Source organism: Buceros rhinoceros, unplaced genomic scaffold (assembly GCF_000710305.1).
Source record: "Buceros rhinoceros silvestris isolate BGI_N320 unplaced genomic scaffold, ASM71030v1 scaffold6380, whole genome shotgun sequence".
NCBI classification, from domain to species: domain Eukaryota; kingdom Metazoa; phylum Chordata; class Aves; order Bucerotiformes; family Bucerotidae; genus Buceros; species Buceros rhinoceros.
Genome location: NW_010388947.1, coordinates 111,567 through 129,021, shown reverse-complemented (window position 1 = coordinate 129,021; position 17,455 = coordinate 111,567). Strand labels below are relative to the sequence as shown.

The 17,455-nt window shown below is 41.4% G+C and overlaps 1 protein-coding gene across 1 annotated transcript in view; it reads right to left on the bottom strand.

Moving 5' to 3' along the window:
* Positions 1-2,165: 2,165 nt before the first annotated feature.
* The window catches only part of LOC104489940 (EH domain-binding protein 1-like), a 125,705-nt gene continuing 110,415 nt past the window's right edge, over positions 2,166-17,455 (bottom strand). Inside the window, exons 11-15 of the mRNA XM_010132164.1 lie at positions 12,469-12,647; positions 11,782-11,830; positions 4,809-5,720; positions 2,721-2,898; positions 2,166-2,431 (exon numbers count right to left, since the gene is read on the bottom strand). Coding sequence (XP_010130466.1) covers positions 2,166-2,431; positions 2,721-2,898; positions 4,809-5,720; positions 11,782-11,830; positions 12,469-12,647 — 1,584 coding nt within the window. The remainder of the gene's footprint in view (positions 2,432-2,720; positions 2,899-4,808; positions 5,721-11,781; positions 11,831-12,468; positions 12,648-17,455) is intronic.

Here is a 17,455-nt window from a genome sequence, read left to right as displayed (position 1 = left end):
GAATTTTCTTTCAAATCCCTCTCCATCCATCCCCAAAATGAGTCAAGTTCAACTCCCACCACTAAATGCTGATCCTCATTATCACAACCCTCATTTGGATAACACACTACTCCACCTTACCACACACTGACACATACAGCACCGCTTCGAGTCCAAGTTCTTCTTCTTGACCTTAGCAACCAGAGAACACCGAATGGAAAGAAGTCCGTACTACTTTCTACCAATCACATAAGCAACGACCGGTAGTAAACTGGCACAATCGCATCAAATGGAAATGTCTCCTCTCCCTGCAGATCCATTTAGCTCTAGCTGTACACCCTGCATTGGCTCTCACTTCACACAGTCTTTAATTGCACAACCCATACCTTTTCTTTCCTCCAGGGTGCTTGTCTTTCTCAGTGGCCATGACTGACAATGTTCGGTGACTAAACGACTGTTCAATACCTCACTTTAGGCTCATCATCCACTGCCTGCCCTACACCTTGTTTAAAACACACTATTCTCTGAACACAGAATTACTAATTCCTTTCAGAGCATTTCTGTGGCACTCTTCACTGCCATATCTGAGTTTCCAAATTACATCTCCACAACCCCCTTCTGAGCTGAGGAACTTTTGTTATTCTTTTGTCACAGTCAGCTCAAGTCAAGAGTGCCCCTTACCTGCTCAAAGCACCCAGGATTGCGGAGGGGCCAGGACCATTTGTTCACAGCATGGTTCTCCTTGACTTGGCTACAGGCGGGTGCATTCAAAACTTCCCGAAATCAATCCCCAAGAATCTTGGCTTGGAAATCAGAAACCACCACCTTCAGTATGTTGGGTTGAAACTACCTTCCCAACACTGTAAAGGGCTTCTGATGAAGAGGGCAAGAAACATCGGCACTACAGAGTGCCCTGAAAGACTGTCCTTCCCTTTTCTGCAGGGAAAAAAATTAACTTTTGAGTTTCTGTAACAAATGAAATAAGGTCCCCTGGGTAATTTGGCTGCCTGAACTATGCAATCCTGCCTCTCACCCGGAAAACTCTGCCTCCATCTCCTCCTCTTCCGCTGGTTTTCACGGCCTAGACACAAGCTTCATTTTCACCTAACTTCACATTGCCATCCACCTCCTTGCCACCCACCCAGGGCATCTCTCCTCTGTGTGCCAGTGGGGCAGCTCCTTTTCCTTCTGTTTGGATTCCATCAGTGGGAGTTTGAGTCTAAGAGAGAACGTTTTGCTTTCCGATACTACGATCTGCGTCAGAACAGCCCTGATCTGTAGGGGAGAGATGGTAAGAGATGCCCTTGCTGTGCCGTGTCCATACGACAATGTTCACCAACACTGACACAACTTCTCAGAACTTCAAGGCTCTGTGACAAGATCGTGGTATTAACGCAGCTTTGATTGTTTTGAATGGATTTTTCAAAGGAATAGAACCGTTTTTAAAACATTTTTAAAACGAATAAAACAGTGCTTTATCCAACCTAACAGAGAGAGACAGCTGAACTTTTTTTTTTTCCTTTTGGTGAAAAAAAAAAAAAATATTACCCCGAGGCAAAGAGCTGATGGGGAAAATTCCAGCTCAAACAATGAAATCCTAGCAAAGTTGTAAAACCTTTGAAAACAGGAGTTTGTAATAAAAAAACGTTAGGCAATGTTAATTCCAGTTGTTCCTGCCTGTGCACTCGCCTATAGTTCTCCCCTCTAATGCTGTTTGCTTAGTGAAAAAGTCATTTTTAAAATATAGCCAAAGTGATATTTATACTAAAATATCCAGGAAAAACTTAAATACAAAGTAATAAACAAAACTGCTTATGCATTGTGGTGTTATCACGGTACAAATAAGGCTTGTCTGCACATATGAATATACGCTGGAGAAAAAAGCGTCCGTTTGGGAGAGGAATTGTTAAGAAAAAAAGAAGTACAGCGTGGATCCAAGACAGTTAAGAGAATAAAACGAGCCATGTAAACCGCTGTCCTTTTTTTTTCTGACCGCATGTCCTGTTAGGTAAAAAGCAGAGTCTGCTCCTCAGGACTAGGCTCTGAAAGATGTGAATCAGGAAAGGTTCGAGCCTTTCTCTGTATCACTGTTTTTCAGTTACATTTACAGCCTTAGTCACCAGTACGGTCTCTATCACGCCACAGTTAGAATCACAAAAGCCGCATTGCGAAGGTTTGCATAAAAATTAATTAGCTTTCATCTCCAGAGAGTATGCATCCTTCCAGGTCACCACGGAGGCCGCTGGAGGCGCAACCATAGCTGCCTCGACGCTGGAGCTCATTCCCCAGCGCCACTTTCCCACCTCGCCAGCATAATCAACTTTGGGGATACAAAGGGATTGTTCCATCAACTCTTTTACAAGACTGTCACAAGCAGCTTCATTCACCGCAACACCACTTATGAAGCAGCAAGTAGCTGACATCACAGGCTCCGGGAAAGCATTTACATTAACTGAAAAAAGAGAAGTAATCAAAAATAGCATAAATTACTTCACTATCATTTAACAAGTAACTTTTGTTTGTCGTCCCACCAGAAACCGCGGCGCCAGTCTAAGAAGGTGCTCGCAGACCTCTGCTTCCAGTGAGGTCTAAGGCCTCTTTCTGCTGGCCAAAACAGGAGACGCGGGTTTAAAAGTGAACTAGGGGCGCACGACACATCAGAGCAACTCAGCGTGGAAAAGAAATGCTGTGCAAAGACACGTCCCCCCCCAAAAGCATATGGACACACGATAAATTTTAACTGCGTGAACTGCCATATTGGCCAATATTTCTTACATCGTTCAGCTGCTTATTGCGGGCTGGGATGATTGTATTGGTTAGTTGCTTATTCCCCGCCTTTAAAGCTGCATCTCTTCTTGCTTGTTCAAGCAGAACTCTTGCTCGTTCTTTAAGTTCTTCCTGTCTTGACAACATACGTTGCTTAAAAATAAAGAAATATAATTAAAAGCAAGGCAGCCTTGGGGTAGTTAACATTTATACAGTAGTTAATAGCCAGGAGCCTTCCTATATAATAAAGGATGGGAGTCACACGGATTGCAGCTTCATGAGGTGATAGAACTTTCTATAGAAATGAGAAGTAAAGATGATCAAAATGTAATTTAAAAAAGTCATAGGCCTTTATAATGTAAATAAGAGTTCTTTCCCTCCCCATAAAACTTAATTTCTATCAACATTTTAATGCTTTTAAACTGCAACTGTGGAAAAAAATAATTGGCTTCATGGAAGCTCTGTGTTTACTTATTTACTTTAATATGTATGCAAATATGCTTCACTGGCTGCTTGTATGGGTATCACTCATTTATAACTTAAACTGAACAGAAAGAGGCTGGCTACGAGGCAAAAAAATCTGTGAAAATATCTGCTTCTAGCTCGTCTATGAATACCCACAAGAAGGTCGCTTCTTCATGCACGTGCCCAGTTACACTGTAGAGCAGAAATAACGGAAAGGATGGGGCCTTCTGCATGGGCAAGACGAACAGCTCCCGTGCATGTACACTCCCAAGCACTGACTTCTTTGTCAAGCTCAGCTGTGAAGTCCCTGAGAAAACATCTCTAGGCCTTCAACAGAGAGAGCTGGGACAGATGTTGCAGGTTGCGCTCTTGCAGCATCCGTGTGGAAATTGAGATGCTTGACTCTAACCAACAACCGAGTGTTCACATCTGAGATTTCATCACCTCGTGCAAACGCACAGATGATTATCGACAGACAACCATCTTTAAAGTCACCTCTTCCTTTTTCTGGGCCTACTATACCCTTGCACATGAAAACTACCGCAGAGAAGACATCCTGTCTCCTCCTGCTCTATTATTCTGTATGGGCCAAGCTGTTGCTTTCTCATCCAGTACAAAGACGATGACGAAGAGAAACTTCACAAGAAATCAGCTGGCTATGGAACTAGTATTTGGCCGTTATCACCCATATATGGAGCGCTTCTCTTGCGAGGAAATGAATCCTTGTGGCACTTACTCAGGAAAAACCATACAAATATTTGAAGCAACCCACACTCCCAAAACGCTGGTTATACTCTTTTCTTATCAGAGCTAACGGCACAAAGCCAAACAAAGACAAAATTCCAGAAAGCTCTTCACAGGAGTAAAACTGTAAGCCTGCTCTGGCATTTTTGTAAACAGGGCTGGTAACATTTTTTACATATTTTTGCGATGATATGCTTTACTGATAGCACTCAGCATTTATATAATATTCAAACTCCATCCTCACAAAAACTCCGCAAGGTAGGTGGGAGTATACTTTTTATCTTTATAGAAAGGAAAATGATATTGTGGATAAGTAACGTGCTTGAGGCTGCTCAACGAACAGCATAACTTAATAATAGTCTGGACTTTCCTCCCCACCGTCATGGCTATGCTCAAAAGGCTGGCTGGTTTCTCAGACAAGATGTCGAAATAACTTCGTTATATTTTAAGGTACTCAAACCTATAGAATTTTTGAATATGGATCAACAATTTGATATAAATTGATACGTCTTTTTCCAGTTTTTGCTTCCGTAGGCAATACACAGAAGCAAGGTGTTGCCACACTCAGCGACAAAAGAGACGGCTGGGAACACAACACCCTTTAACCGAAGAGAGACTGGAAAGATTAACAGTAGGACAATTTGTATAAATGATTTTTTCATGCGATGGCTCTTTTTCAGCACCACCTGCTTTTCAGTGGAAGTATTTACTGCCCAGCAATAAAAATGCACTGCTCACCTCACCATTTATACTGATGATAGGCTTTAAATTACAAACAAAAAATTACAAAGAAAAAAACTTGGAACATCATCTCCATCCTGACTTACAGGCTTAAGAAAGTTCAAACTTCTTACCTGGGCTGTTTTTGCAGTTTGATCTGCATGATTTAAAGCTGTTCTGGCATCACTGTCAGAATCAGATTCTGCTAGCCTTGGAGCATGCGGTTTCTTTGCAAGATCCGTATCCTTGTTATAGGAGTATCCAAGCTTAGAAGTTGGAGATAAACTCGGCTTTGTGACAGGTGAACCGGGATCTGCTCTTGTGCTCTCCGAGGATCCTATACACCCCAGCTTTTCTGGCTCTGAGAAACCAACGGTACTATCTGAGCTCTGGTGTCTTTTCTTGTCGTTATCTTCACAAGCAACTGTGGGAGACAAGTCCTCTTTTTGATCACTGACATGTGCCAAGTCACTCAAGTCTAAAGTGTCAGCTATCAGCAATTTCTTCCTCCCCAGCGTAGGCTGCGCTTGTGTTGTATCTGTACTGCCACACTTTCCAATGTCTTCAGAAGCAGAAGTCCTTCCAGAGCTCTGCTGGGATTTCTGTGGATCCGTGTCACTTCTAGTCCTGCGAGAAGAAGGTGAAGCTGTGCTTGGGCTTAAATGGTCATCAGGGGTCTGATGCTCGCTCTCAGATTCGCCAACACCGCTGTCATTTACAAATACGTTGTCGTCCTGAGAAGCAAAGTCTGCCAAACCGCTGTCTGGCGGATGCAGCTCAGGCTCTCGGTTCAGGTCATTCAGCTCTGCATAGAATTTTTCCTGGTCGACAGAACTGTTTGTGTCCGTTTCATAGTTACCCACTTTATATGTGCTTTTACTACTGTTCTCCTCTATTTGAACCACGTTCAATTCCTGGCCACAGAAATGCGCCCTTATTTGATAGAGATAAGTCATAACAGTCAGTTTGTCAGGTATTGCTAATAACACCATGTCAGAAGGTTCCAGCAATCGCGATATTCCTAAGCTGGCAAACCCATCATATGCCTTTAAAAACAGATAAAATAAAGATTATGATGAGGCAGTTTCTTACGTATCAAAACATTTCTAGAATGCAAGTGGAAGTTTCAGTCAAAATAAGCAAGCCTAAAAGATACAGCACAGGAAGAGCATGGGTTCAGCTCTATTTCTTACTATTCGCTTGGCTTCATTACAGTAGTTACCATTTTTTGTTGCACAATGCAATATCTAACTCATCGGTTTTCCCCGATGGCTTCTAGGTATCTCCCAGGGTAACTTCACAGCAATGCAAATCAAGGGAATACGAGCAGTAAAGACACTCAGATGGTATTGTTTTAAATATTTTTTACATACCTCAAAACCATACTATATGAAAACCTTTGGTTACTCAAAATGATGCCATTTTCACAAGGAGAAAGCTGTTCATGAAACTGCAGCTTAAAAGCCCTTCTGTTCATACTAACAAAACCCACCAGTATCTTAAATGGTTCTCAGCCAAGTAGCAGGAAACAAGCAAATAAAAAAAGCAACAAAGGACGGCTTTTTAAGATAAGGAACAAAGATATAAGGAACATGGCACTAATCCATCTTGGGCTTTATCAGTGGTGATCAACCTTCTCCCTTCTCCTGGTCGTGTAATTGCAGTGATTTGTGTTGATGAAAAACTATGCCCAGATAGCCAAAAAGAACAGCACCACCGACTCCTTGATACAAGATATAAGTCACATTAATCCAGCAAACAAACACATTTTAAAAACACCTGTTGATGCTAAATATACAAGAGAGAGCGAATCTCATTCCCACTTCACTTTCATTTCTAAAAGCTAAACAGTTTGCAAGCCTCCCGCTCTGTGAGGCCACACTGTCTCCTTCCTGCTAGCCCTTCTACTGAGCTGGCCTAGCGCATCAGGTTTTTCAAGTTTTGAAGACTTAAAGCCGTTTCTCAATTTACAATTAATTATTACTATCCTGGATTAACCCTGGAAGATAATATTGGGTTTCAAGGAAGCATTTAAAAAGGCCTCCTGTTAGCGTAGAGGCACTCAGTTAAAGCGCTCGGACGTCTCCTCTTCCAGTAACTCTGCAGCTCCTTTTCATCCTCCTCGGAAGGGGTCTGACACGTTTGCAGTTGTTTCTGCGCTATTTTGAACAAAAATGGGTGCTAAATTGATGACATGGATGAGAACCTGTCCTTCCGCAAGGAAACAATAACACACATCACTCGCTTCAACTCAACCCCAGCTCCACACAATTTCCTTAATTTATTTAGTTTTAGAAGGATAGAAGACAGACAGAAAAGAGAAATCAATGAGGATTCTTTCATCCTCTTGGTTTTCACACTAGCAAAAGTTCCGCCGTGAGTTAAGAGCACGCGTCTGGCCTGGCCAGCTCCCGACAGACCCAGTTATTCCAGTTGCTCTGAGAAACGGAGGTTCTCTCATTCCCACTGCAATGGCATTCCCTACCCGAGGGTCAATGGGTTTCATTTCAGCCACTTCTCAAAGTCTGCTTCTGAGAGCTGGAATTTATCTTCCTAGAATTTTGTATGCTGCCCCTCATGCTCAGGTACAACCTGCTGAAGCATTTTTTGGGAAGTCATTTTTATATCACTATAACAAATGATTCAGAGTTTATCTAGACATAGAAATTACCAGAATAATTTCTTTTTAAGCCCTTCTGGCTCTCCCTGTGCAAAATGATGTGGCCTAACATCATTGCTGGTCTGTGGAGGGGTGTCGTATTTCTTCAGAAGGTTCATTATGAGAGATTGTCTTGCCATTTATAAAAGCAGAGCTGTGCTGCGACGTAGGAGCAGCAGTGGAAAACACGACCGCTCTATTTGCTGATACGAAGCTGCAGATGGAGCAGAACAGCAGGAAAATGATGGGTGGGAGGGAGTGGAAAGGTGGCAGAAGAGGGGCAGCTGTCATTTACCTGGTCTTGGGACACAGCTGGAGAAGCAGGATCAGGCTGGACATGGCGGAGAGGGAGACAAAGGAGCTGGGACTGAATGGCCAGGAGGAGCACAGAGAAAGGAGAGCTGAAGAAGAGCAGTGCAGGGATTTGGGTGGGCAGCCTAAGCCATGGCAGGTACCAGGAATGACAAACGCTCAACAGGCCAGCGAAAAACAGGCTGGGCGTGAAGGCGCAGCCAGCCAGTTGTGCACCAAAGGTAACACCAGGATTTGTTGTTTGATTAAGTGGGTCAGTGCTGATTCAGTGGCATAAGTAACCTGTTACCCCATGCTGAAGGTGGCGGGAGTTACCATCTGAAGAATGAAAGGACCTAAGGATGGGCTTAGCAGTCCTCGGCAGCCAAAGCCCATAGACATGACTTGACCTGAACTCCTTCACACTCCTAATTTCTTATTTATATGCTAATAAAACTAAATCCTAGGAATATCTCCCAGGGTCTGTAAAATGAAGGTGGGGTTTCAGAGTTGTCAAGAAAGGCACCTGCTTCGAATGGATTGAATTTGGAATGATGGAAATTCTTGATACAGGTGTAACCACTTTTTACTGTCTGCTCAGTTCTTCTGGTGATACTTGGGCTTAAACACAAGAGTTTCCCACTGGTGCCAGACACTCCTTTCCCCTCCTCTCTCCTTCTAATTCTAGACGATACACTTTCTTGCTTCTCTCCTTTTAAAGTACAATAGATACCTGGGTTGGCACGACAATATTTTACAGACATCAGCTCTGTAAACAGCAATGGTATGTTCTTTACGTGCCCCTGTAACAGTGAGAGATGGGTTCTCCTTCACTCTTAGAAAAGCTGGGAGCTTCTGGATACTTCAACTTACTTATAAAGGCTGCGTTTTCCTAACTCATTTATCACTAGCTTGTAACATCGTATTAACAGAGTAAATTTTCCAAGTCAAATTGGCATAACTAAGCCTTGATTTTTGCAAACTTTTTTTTGCATGTTTAACTTGTTCCTGCATGAACCCACTGAGGTCAACAAGGAAATCCTAAAGAAACAATTAAATTCGTGCTTATAATTTTGTGGAATCAAATGGTAGAAGTGAGCACAAATGCTTGGTACAAAAATACAGCCGCTAGCTTAAAGATAAGGAATTTTTCCCATTTTGACTCAATTCTATCCCTGTAATTCTTCTCTTTAGATGTCTATTTTAAAACAATTCCTTCCTTGGAAAATGAAATGTTTTGTCAAGACAACTGAGTTCAAATGTACTGAGGAATTTAGTAGAAATGGCCAAAAACTGGGAGAAGGCAAAAACCCAAGCACCACAAAAATTGAAAGCGCCAATCAAACATCCAGAAGATATATTACTATTTATTTCCACACAATAATCCCTCAAATGGAACAAGCTTCTCTAAACAATGAAGTAATTAAAATCAGAAGTTCATTATTCGAACCATACTGTTGTGCCCCTCCACTTTTTCTTTCATCCCCTCCAGGCTCCAGCCAAGTGTAGTTTAGTAGCTCACGGTTTTTAAAGTGCAGGACATGTTATTAGCAATATGAAAAATCCCTTTTATTGATAAGGGATTTATACTGCCAGTACACTGCAATTGTAACACATTCTTCATTATTATTCACTAATAATCAAACGGATGTAGTAAATAAAATTAGTTGGTTAGTGTTACTGGGAAGGCTATATGAATAGTTAGAGATACATGAGACTTAAGTAGAATCACAACTCTTTGGATCAGCTGTGAAGGTAAAACCGTCACCTTTTAAATTTTTTTAAGGATAATCCTGGTTTCTCTCATGGAAGTTCGAATTTGCAATAAGCACAATGCACCAAAAATACATCTGAATTCTGCCTGATGGCAAAGTAATCTGGAGTAGTTCTTTGGGGTTGGTTTTTTTTTTTTGAGATATATTGTGCAAATTACAATACAGACACACGTACATTTAGGATGCTAAACCTATTTACCTATCTCCTGATCAAATCTGTTTTTCTTTCTTTAATTTGCTGACAAGCTGATTGACAGACCTCAACCAGGATCCATCAGCACCAGCACCACAGGCAGTATTGCAGCCACTTCCCGGCTAGGTAACACACTGACATATTGGCCAAGATCAGATGTCACAGGTAAATACCCTTTTTCATTTGGCAGCAGCAGCAGCTCCGATGTGGCAAATGCCTAGTGTGCGTTATACAGCAGCCACCATGACGTGCTTTTTGTGACAGGGCGTTTCTAGGCGTAATTATACACAGGGACTGCTCTGAAATAGTTGTCTCTTAAGATTTCTTCCTTTTTTATTAAAATACAAACAAGGTCATGCACTTCTAAAAGATAGACCCTTATGGGTTAACCTTTAATCTGTGGTCGCAGTCACCTCCTTTCCTGGGAGGGGATAAGAAAAAAAAAAAAAAAAAGAGCTGCTTCAGACAAAGAAAATTGTCCTATTCATCCATAGATGTTATTTTAATTGGTTAGGAGGAATCATTGTCAAATGTGTTACATATCTGCATGGAATTTACAGGCAGCCATTGTTGCCGGTGCAGCATTCACCCCAACCAAGGGCACGCGGGGTTATCAGGCAGAACTGTGTGAGACCAGGAAATAAATCTGCAGGAAGCAACTGAGATACTCAATGTAGCTGTCAGGCGAAGGCGGGCGAAGTGATGAAAGAAAAAGACTGCACAATAACCACAATCATTACTTCTGCAGTCCTGGGAACTACATCCTGTTAGAGAGACGGGCTAAAAAGTTCACCGCTTGCCATCGCAGCCTCACAAAGCAAAGACGACTGACCGTACTGTTAATGTTTTTAATTAATAATCTATTCTTTCTTTTTTGTAATCCGTCTTAATTAGGCCAGGCGCTCAACAAAACTTGAAGTACTGAAACATACGGTCACAGAAAACCCTGTGATGTCACGGGTAATCCACTTAGGTCATCATAAGACCCCGCATTATTATGAAAAAGATACCATTGGCCAAATTGCTCGTTAGATAACAGCGGCTCAGAGAGATTTCATTATTTATAACACCTAAGTACTATTATAAAGCAAGCAGCTCCCCGGCTAACACTAAGTGTGCAAGCGTATTAAAATATAATTACCCTAAACACAAACAGATTCTAATAAAGCACTTTCAGAAATTCCACCTAGCTACAATCTAATATTCTTTAGTTATATGTGCTGTATAGTACTGAACCTAATGAATTTATTCAAAGTATATTTTTATCCTTTCACCCCAATTAAATTTAGTGCTTTTAAAGGGGTATAAAAATAAAATCACAGGCATTGAGAGGCAGCTACTTAAAAATAATTTTCAGATGATCTTCAGGAACAATTTTATTGTCAGTGACTCACACAAAAATTATCATTTCTACCCGTGTCCCTAGGGCCAAACTGAAGCTCGTAACACGCCTAAAATAGTGAGCAGAAATAAAAGGTCTTCTGGTGATTCCCAAACCAAGTTCCTGCTTCGTCCAGAGCAACTTTTTATGTCTTTGCCACACAAAGGCCCAAAGAGCAGTTTAAAACAGCTGTTCGGCACGATGCTATCAACTATTTTGCTAATATTTCGGTTTAGTTGCAGAGTATTGTCTCAACGCTTTTCATCCCGAACTCTCCATGTTGGGGACACCACTCAGCTGATATAAAATATATGCAATATAAAAGCTGATATAAAATATGCAATATAAATCAGGTGTGACATTTCACCTTTAAAAGTACAGGAATCGCCACCAAAGCCACATCAACCGCAACCGATACACGGAACCCCACTACAGCCACAGCAGGAGAAGCCGTGCGTGTGACAACCCAAGAGCAGTTAACGGTTTTAATTTTTTTTAATTGCGTGGCTGACTGGAAAAATCAGAGGAGCGATCGGGGAGGCTGGCCAGCCCTTTCCTCCGCTCTCACAGTTAATGCAGGCCACAAACACTAAACTCCGATGCCAGCCCTGCGCTTGTTGTGAATGTTAAAGACCATGACAAGCGAGAGTCAATAATGCATCCGATTTGAACGGCGGGAGGTTGAATACCTTCTGTGAGCTGCCGTTATGACCTTACGAAACAACCGCGCTTTCCCAAAATTAATAAAAACCTGCAGCGAAGCCAAAATTGAAGCTACGTCTTTCTTTTTTTCCCTGGCAGTTCTTACCTTTTTGTTGTTCTCTTTAATATCTTGAGGATTCAGGGACTTGTAGTCACTGAGGGGGAAAATGGCACACTGGGTATGAACGGTATTTGATAAAAGCAGCAGTTTTAAAACAAACTGAATCTAAAAAATTTGACATACAGTAACATCATACAGTAACTAGCAATTTCACAGCAATTCAATCAACAAAACTAATAGTGTGGAAAATTAAAGGAATAAATAAATAAATAAATAAGTAAACACCGATTACATGTTTCATTGCCTGAAGCTTTCCATCTAAAAAAGAAGTTAAGGCAGGGACTAGAGGCTGGCCTTGACAACCAAATTTACCAGGAGGTAATCCGCCCTTGTCAGCATACAAAGAGCTACAGGCTTATTCCTCTCATCTCATTTCAACACCGGCACAATTTTCATAATCATCTTGAAGTCGGTTCTTTGTATAAGATTAAGAAGAAAAACAAATCACAGAGAGGGGAGAAACAATTGTTTAGGCAACAAGGGAGAGCAAAGAGGTCATAAAGTTGGAGCATTCATAAATCTGCTTTCTTCGAAAGGATGGTTCCCAGCTTAAAAGAAAGGGTGACAACAGTTCAACACCTGCAACAAACAGTGATTTGATTTTTAGGTACGTTTAGATGTCACGTATTTCTATGAGAGTTAGCTTATGCAGGCAAAGAGTACGCAACTTACATCAGGTCTGGTCTAAAGTGATGTAATATTGCACAAAAGGATAAACCATTTCTCCACGACGTAGTAAAATTGGTGATTTTCACTCCTCTATAGTTTTTTGTAACTTCTTTGCACCATACAAGCAGTGACTGACTAGCATTTGGCTTTCTCCCCAAAACAGGACTCGGTATCGGGCTTGGCTGGAAAAAGAAAAAAAACAAACAAAACCAAAAAAAAAAAAAGAGAAGAAGATAAAAGAATTTAATGGGAGATGAGAATTAACATTAATTGACCTAACTAGAAGATCTCTATTCTTTGATGTGAGTTCAGGTTCTTCACAGCTGTCAGTTTACAATGACTGTAACTTGCAAAAGACACAAATCGCAAGTTATTATCTCCAGTCGTTGCCCTTGGCACTCGTCTCCAAAGGATGCAGGTATACAGGAATCCAGATCTATGCAGGAGAACAGGCCAAGAACTGCACCAGCGGAAACACCGTGCTTAAATACTTCAGCTTAAATTTCCCAAAACGCAGCCATGGAAAAGCATCCCCACAAGCCCTTTCGGGGCTGGATCCAACGGCAGGCAGAGCAGGGGCAGAGTCTGCCACGAGTCACCACCTGCCACCGCGGCACGGAGATTAGGGTCGCTGCGTCTGCGACCTACGATTGAGGCGCCCGTCTCGTATAGGGTCCAGCGCAAAGTTCGTGGCTGCGCTCTTCCTCTTCACGTGTGCGATTGCATAAAAGTGATTCTGGCGTGGTGTTTCTAAACAGTCGCTTCCAACCATAGCCAAAGACCTTCCTCTTCCAGGCTGCCGTTCTTCTAGGTGGAAAAGGCATTGCAGCCGTAAACCGTTCTCCGAAGGTGTGTTTAAACTGGTATCGTTAGCGAATAACGACCATTTCCCCAAAAGGTGTTCTGAGACTTTAGTAACATTTTTGTTAGCACAAACCAAGAATTAAACTGGAATGACACATTTCAGGCGTTTGACGTTTGTCAGGCTGACCACTGTTCCTCAGATTCAGCAGAGAACTTACTGACTGCTGCTGGCGTTTTCAGGTAACATGCGCTCGTTTCACCCCCAAAATTCTGTCACTTTAAAAACTTTTTAGATGTAATTAAACAGATAGAATTTCATTGACATAACCCCAAAGTCTGAGTTACAGGGAAAGAACTGAGCCCGCTTATTTTTTCGGTGTAATATGATTAAAAGCATATATACAACAAACACCCTGTTTATGCACCTTACAGCTAGAGAGTTCGCAAATTAAGATAAAAATAGAGCAAGTAATTTACTGTATCACAACCACTTCAGTTCAACAAGTAAATCGTTTTGGCCATATTACCTATTTGAGAAAGACCAACGATGCCCCCACTTGACTAAAGCCTGTCAGTGCTAAGCAATTAGCCGCTGACTCCCAACTGATTTATGTTTTCCCTGCTTCTGGGGAAGACAAAGTACAGAAACAGGCAAGTAATTCTTCACTTACCATGACAGTCAGCCCTAAACAGTTGTTTTGTAAACACACCTACCTCCTCATCAGATAGAAGCACTGCCAACTCATTTAGAAAGTGCAGAACACATACTTGGTTGAGATTTTTTTAAACGCCACATCGTGTGTACAAAATAACTTGTTGAAAAGCGTTTCGGGGTTTTTTTAATCCTGTCAATTATTCAAATTAGCATCAACAAATCCATTAAGGATGAGACAAACGTTCTCAATACACTAAATTAACATCTTAACCGGGATATATAAAATAGGGGAGAAAAAGCAGCAATAAATGATAAACTTTCTTCACCATGCACCAGATTTTAATCAGAGAAACAAATAGTGTTTAGGAGCTGACGGTTACTGCAGATTTGGAGTGGTATGACTAAGATTAGGTCAGGTTTTTCTCGTGTTTTTGTACAGCTTGCAGCAAACACCAGTAATTAAGCACTGACCCCAAATTTAAGGTACTCCATTACTGAAAAATAAACCTGCTATCTAAATTATACATACGGAAATAACACTGCAGGGAGAAAATAATTAAAATAGCGCTATCGAGACGGGGGAAAATGGTATTTCAACTACTTTTTAAAACACAGAGCTACTTCTTCAAACCATAGACACTACTTAGCAGCTATATTAAATGACAGATGCAAAGTCTCAATACTTGTTGGCGAAACTCTCTGCAGAAATGTTAAATTTTCCAGTGGCCCTCTGAGCACTTTCTGACAAACCCTGAAACGGCCTCAGGCAGTATTACCATTCAACTGCCTTAACTACATGTCTAACTAACGGAAAATGCAACTGATTTTAAAACTAGGTTTTACAACAAAGCTCTTAAACCAATGAATTCAGCAGAATTTTGCATTTTATTTACAAATTGTCAGTTTTTTAAAATGCAGATTACAATTCCTTGAGAATCTGTACTGAAGTTGGAGCTTTTCCCCCATGTTTGTCCTTCCATTTACTTTAGATCCTCCAACAGTATTTTATCCAGAATACACAAGTTTTAAGATACGCATAACATACTCAGACAGTTTTCTCTTCTCTAGCCAATAAAGCAGAAATTATACACAGCTTTCCTCCCAGACTGAGTAGTTCAAGATTTTTGGATAAAGGTGAAGTTTTTATTACGATAATGTTTTGCTCTTAATCACGACCTGAGTCAAAGCTTTCGCCATCTGATCTATGACAAAAACATTCAACTCAAGATGCCCTGGAGATGTACGAGTAACGGCAGAACTGTGTATGAGCACTTGACATCCCCTCAGAAGGGTTCACAAACGTCAGCTTCGGGTTTTTTGTGAAACATCATTATGAAAAACATGTTCTTTCTCTAACTGCAGGTCATAGATGCCAGTTACAGGTTCAACGCGTGTATTTGCTCTGCGTTATTGGTAGGAACTCATCAAATGATACGAAAGCTTTCTCCTTCATAAATTCTTTTAAGCACTGGCTACACAATTCTCCTCAACCACACGGCAGACACGACTCAGCTTTCTGAGTTAGAAAGCCAAAGTCCCTGAGAAGTTGTTTGGAAATGCCACTAAAAAGCCTGAGATACCCACAGGAGATTGCCAGATCTGCTCGCTGATCAACCGGTTACTGAAACGAATGCAACTGATTTTCATCCAGCTGTGGATTAACCACACAGCAAGGGCAGAGGTTCCAGAGTTTGTTCCTCATGTGCCAGCAGAGATCTAGATGTGGCACCATGTGAGTAGATTTATCAGCTGGAGTCAGCACTAGCTTCAGGATATCTTTTGTTTCACAGTCAACAGAAGCACTGAAGTCCCTTTATTCTTCTTTTACATGTTCTGGGAGCTTAATTAACACGTTTTATAGCGTATGCATTTTTCCTCTTGGGATATTATCCCATCAGACCGTTACTCTACGTTACCAAGAGGACAAGAGCTTCCAATATTAAGTTGCCTCCCTACTTTTCAGCATATTTAAGAAATTGTTTTGCTGCTCCTGGGAATGCAGCACCAGGTTCACAAAGTGAGTGTTGAGCTGCACCTCTGACACGCATAGGCCACCACTCAGGACACGGAAATCAAGACAGGAACATGGGGCTATGAACCAAGCTCTCATATGAGGCATGGGGAGCAGCCAGAACGAAAACTGTAGGGGCTCAAGAGATTGTTGACAGGTTATGTGGGAGTACAGTCGTTTAAACAGAGCAGGAGGCAGTGTTGGAGGTTGGAAGAGGGATACTAAGAGGAGTAAGAACAAAAATACGGAACAGCTGTGGGAATCTGGGTGGAAGAATAAAGCGGTTCGAGTTGTATATTAACAAGCAGAACTCCTCAAAGAGGAAAGGAGTTGAGAGAACAACCTAGGTACGGTAATGAAGAGGAGAGGAAGCTGCGATTGAGATGGGACTGAAATTCAGAGTAGAGAAGAGCTATAAACAATCAACAAACAAGCTCTGTTCCTCAAGAAGCAAGTACAAGCAATGGTCTCTTTCTTATTTGACTGAGTAAAATAAAAGGCATTTTCCTGTACCCCTATCAAAACTAGGCTCACTGAAAAATGTGAAACCACTAAAACGCAAGATAAGGTAAACGAAAGTAACACACAACTAGCTGAGACAAAACGTGCAGCACGTGGCCCGATGCAGAAAAAGCTTGGGAAATTCAGCTGAATCGAGCAATCTGAAAAATGGGACAAAGGTGCAACATAAACCAGCCACCCAAATACATTTCAGTCAAACAGGTAATTTTATATCATCAATACGACACATGAGAATTTTACTTTTTAAACAACACAAGGATCTACCCATAGGAATTGCTTAACCCGGGAGTATTCTAAATTGAATACGGCTCATTTAACAGAATCTGTGCCTTTGGCAAGGTCTGTACATGTCCAACGTGCACTTGGGTTTGTTTGTTCTGGACTGTTGAACAGTCCAGGCATAAATCTAAAGATGGTTTGTAACTGAATTAGGACTGAAATAGAACATGGAAGTTGAGTTCGCCAAGATCAAATAAAACTGCTTTCCGGTTTATTCCACAAAAAAAAAAAAAAAAAAAAGGGGGAAGAAACATCCTCATTGACCCAGCTGTGTGAGATGTTCTTTATTGAGGTTAGTTATTTTGTATGCAGTGGGTCACCACACGACGCCTTCAGGGACACAGCAAACCACAAGTGGCATTTCTCTTTGCTTCTGGTAAGGGAAGTGCATGCAGGTATCAGAAAATCTACATTTCCCAGGAAGAAATGTTAGGAGTTTTGCTCTCCTGGTTACTCTGATACACAAACTTATTGGTTTAAGAGCACATTCTTTAACTTCGTTGCCCTGTTTGCCTGGCATAGCGTATAACTACACAAAGTGTGTCTAATCACACTAAATGTCTCTACTACCCCTAAAAATGAAGGAGATCTGAAAGCCCAGCTGCCTGGCACAGGTTATAGATGCACTGAAATCGTTTTGCATACGATTAACAACAAGTATTTAGGTAACCTCCAAGTTTCTCCAGCATGAGACATCTCAAACTTTGCCTTCCCCGCTC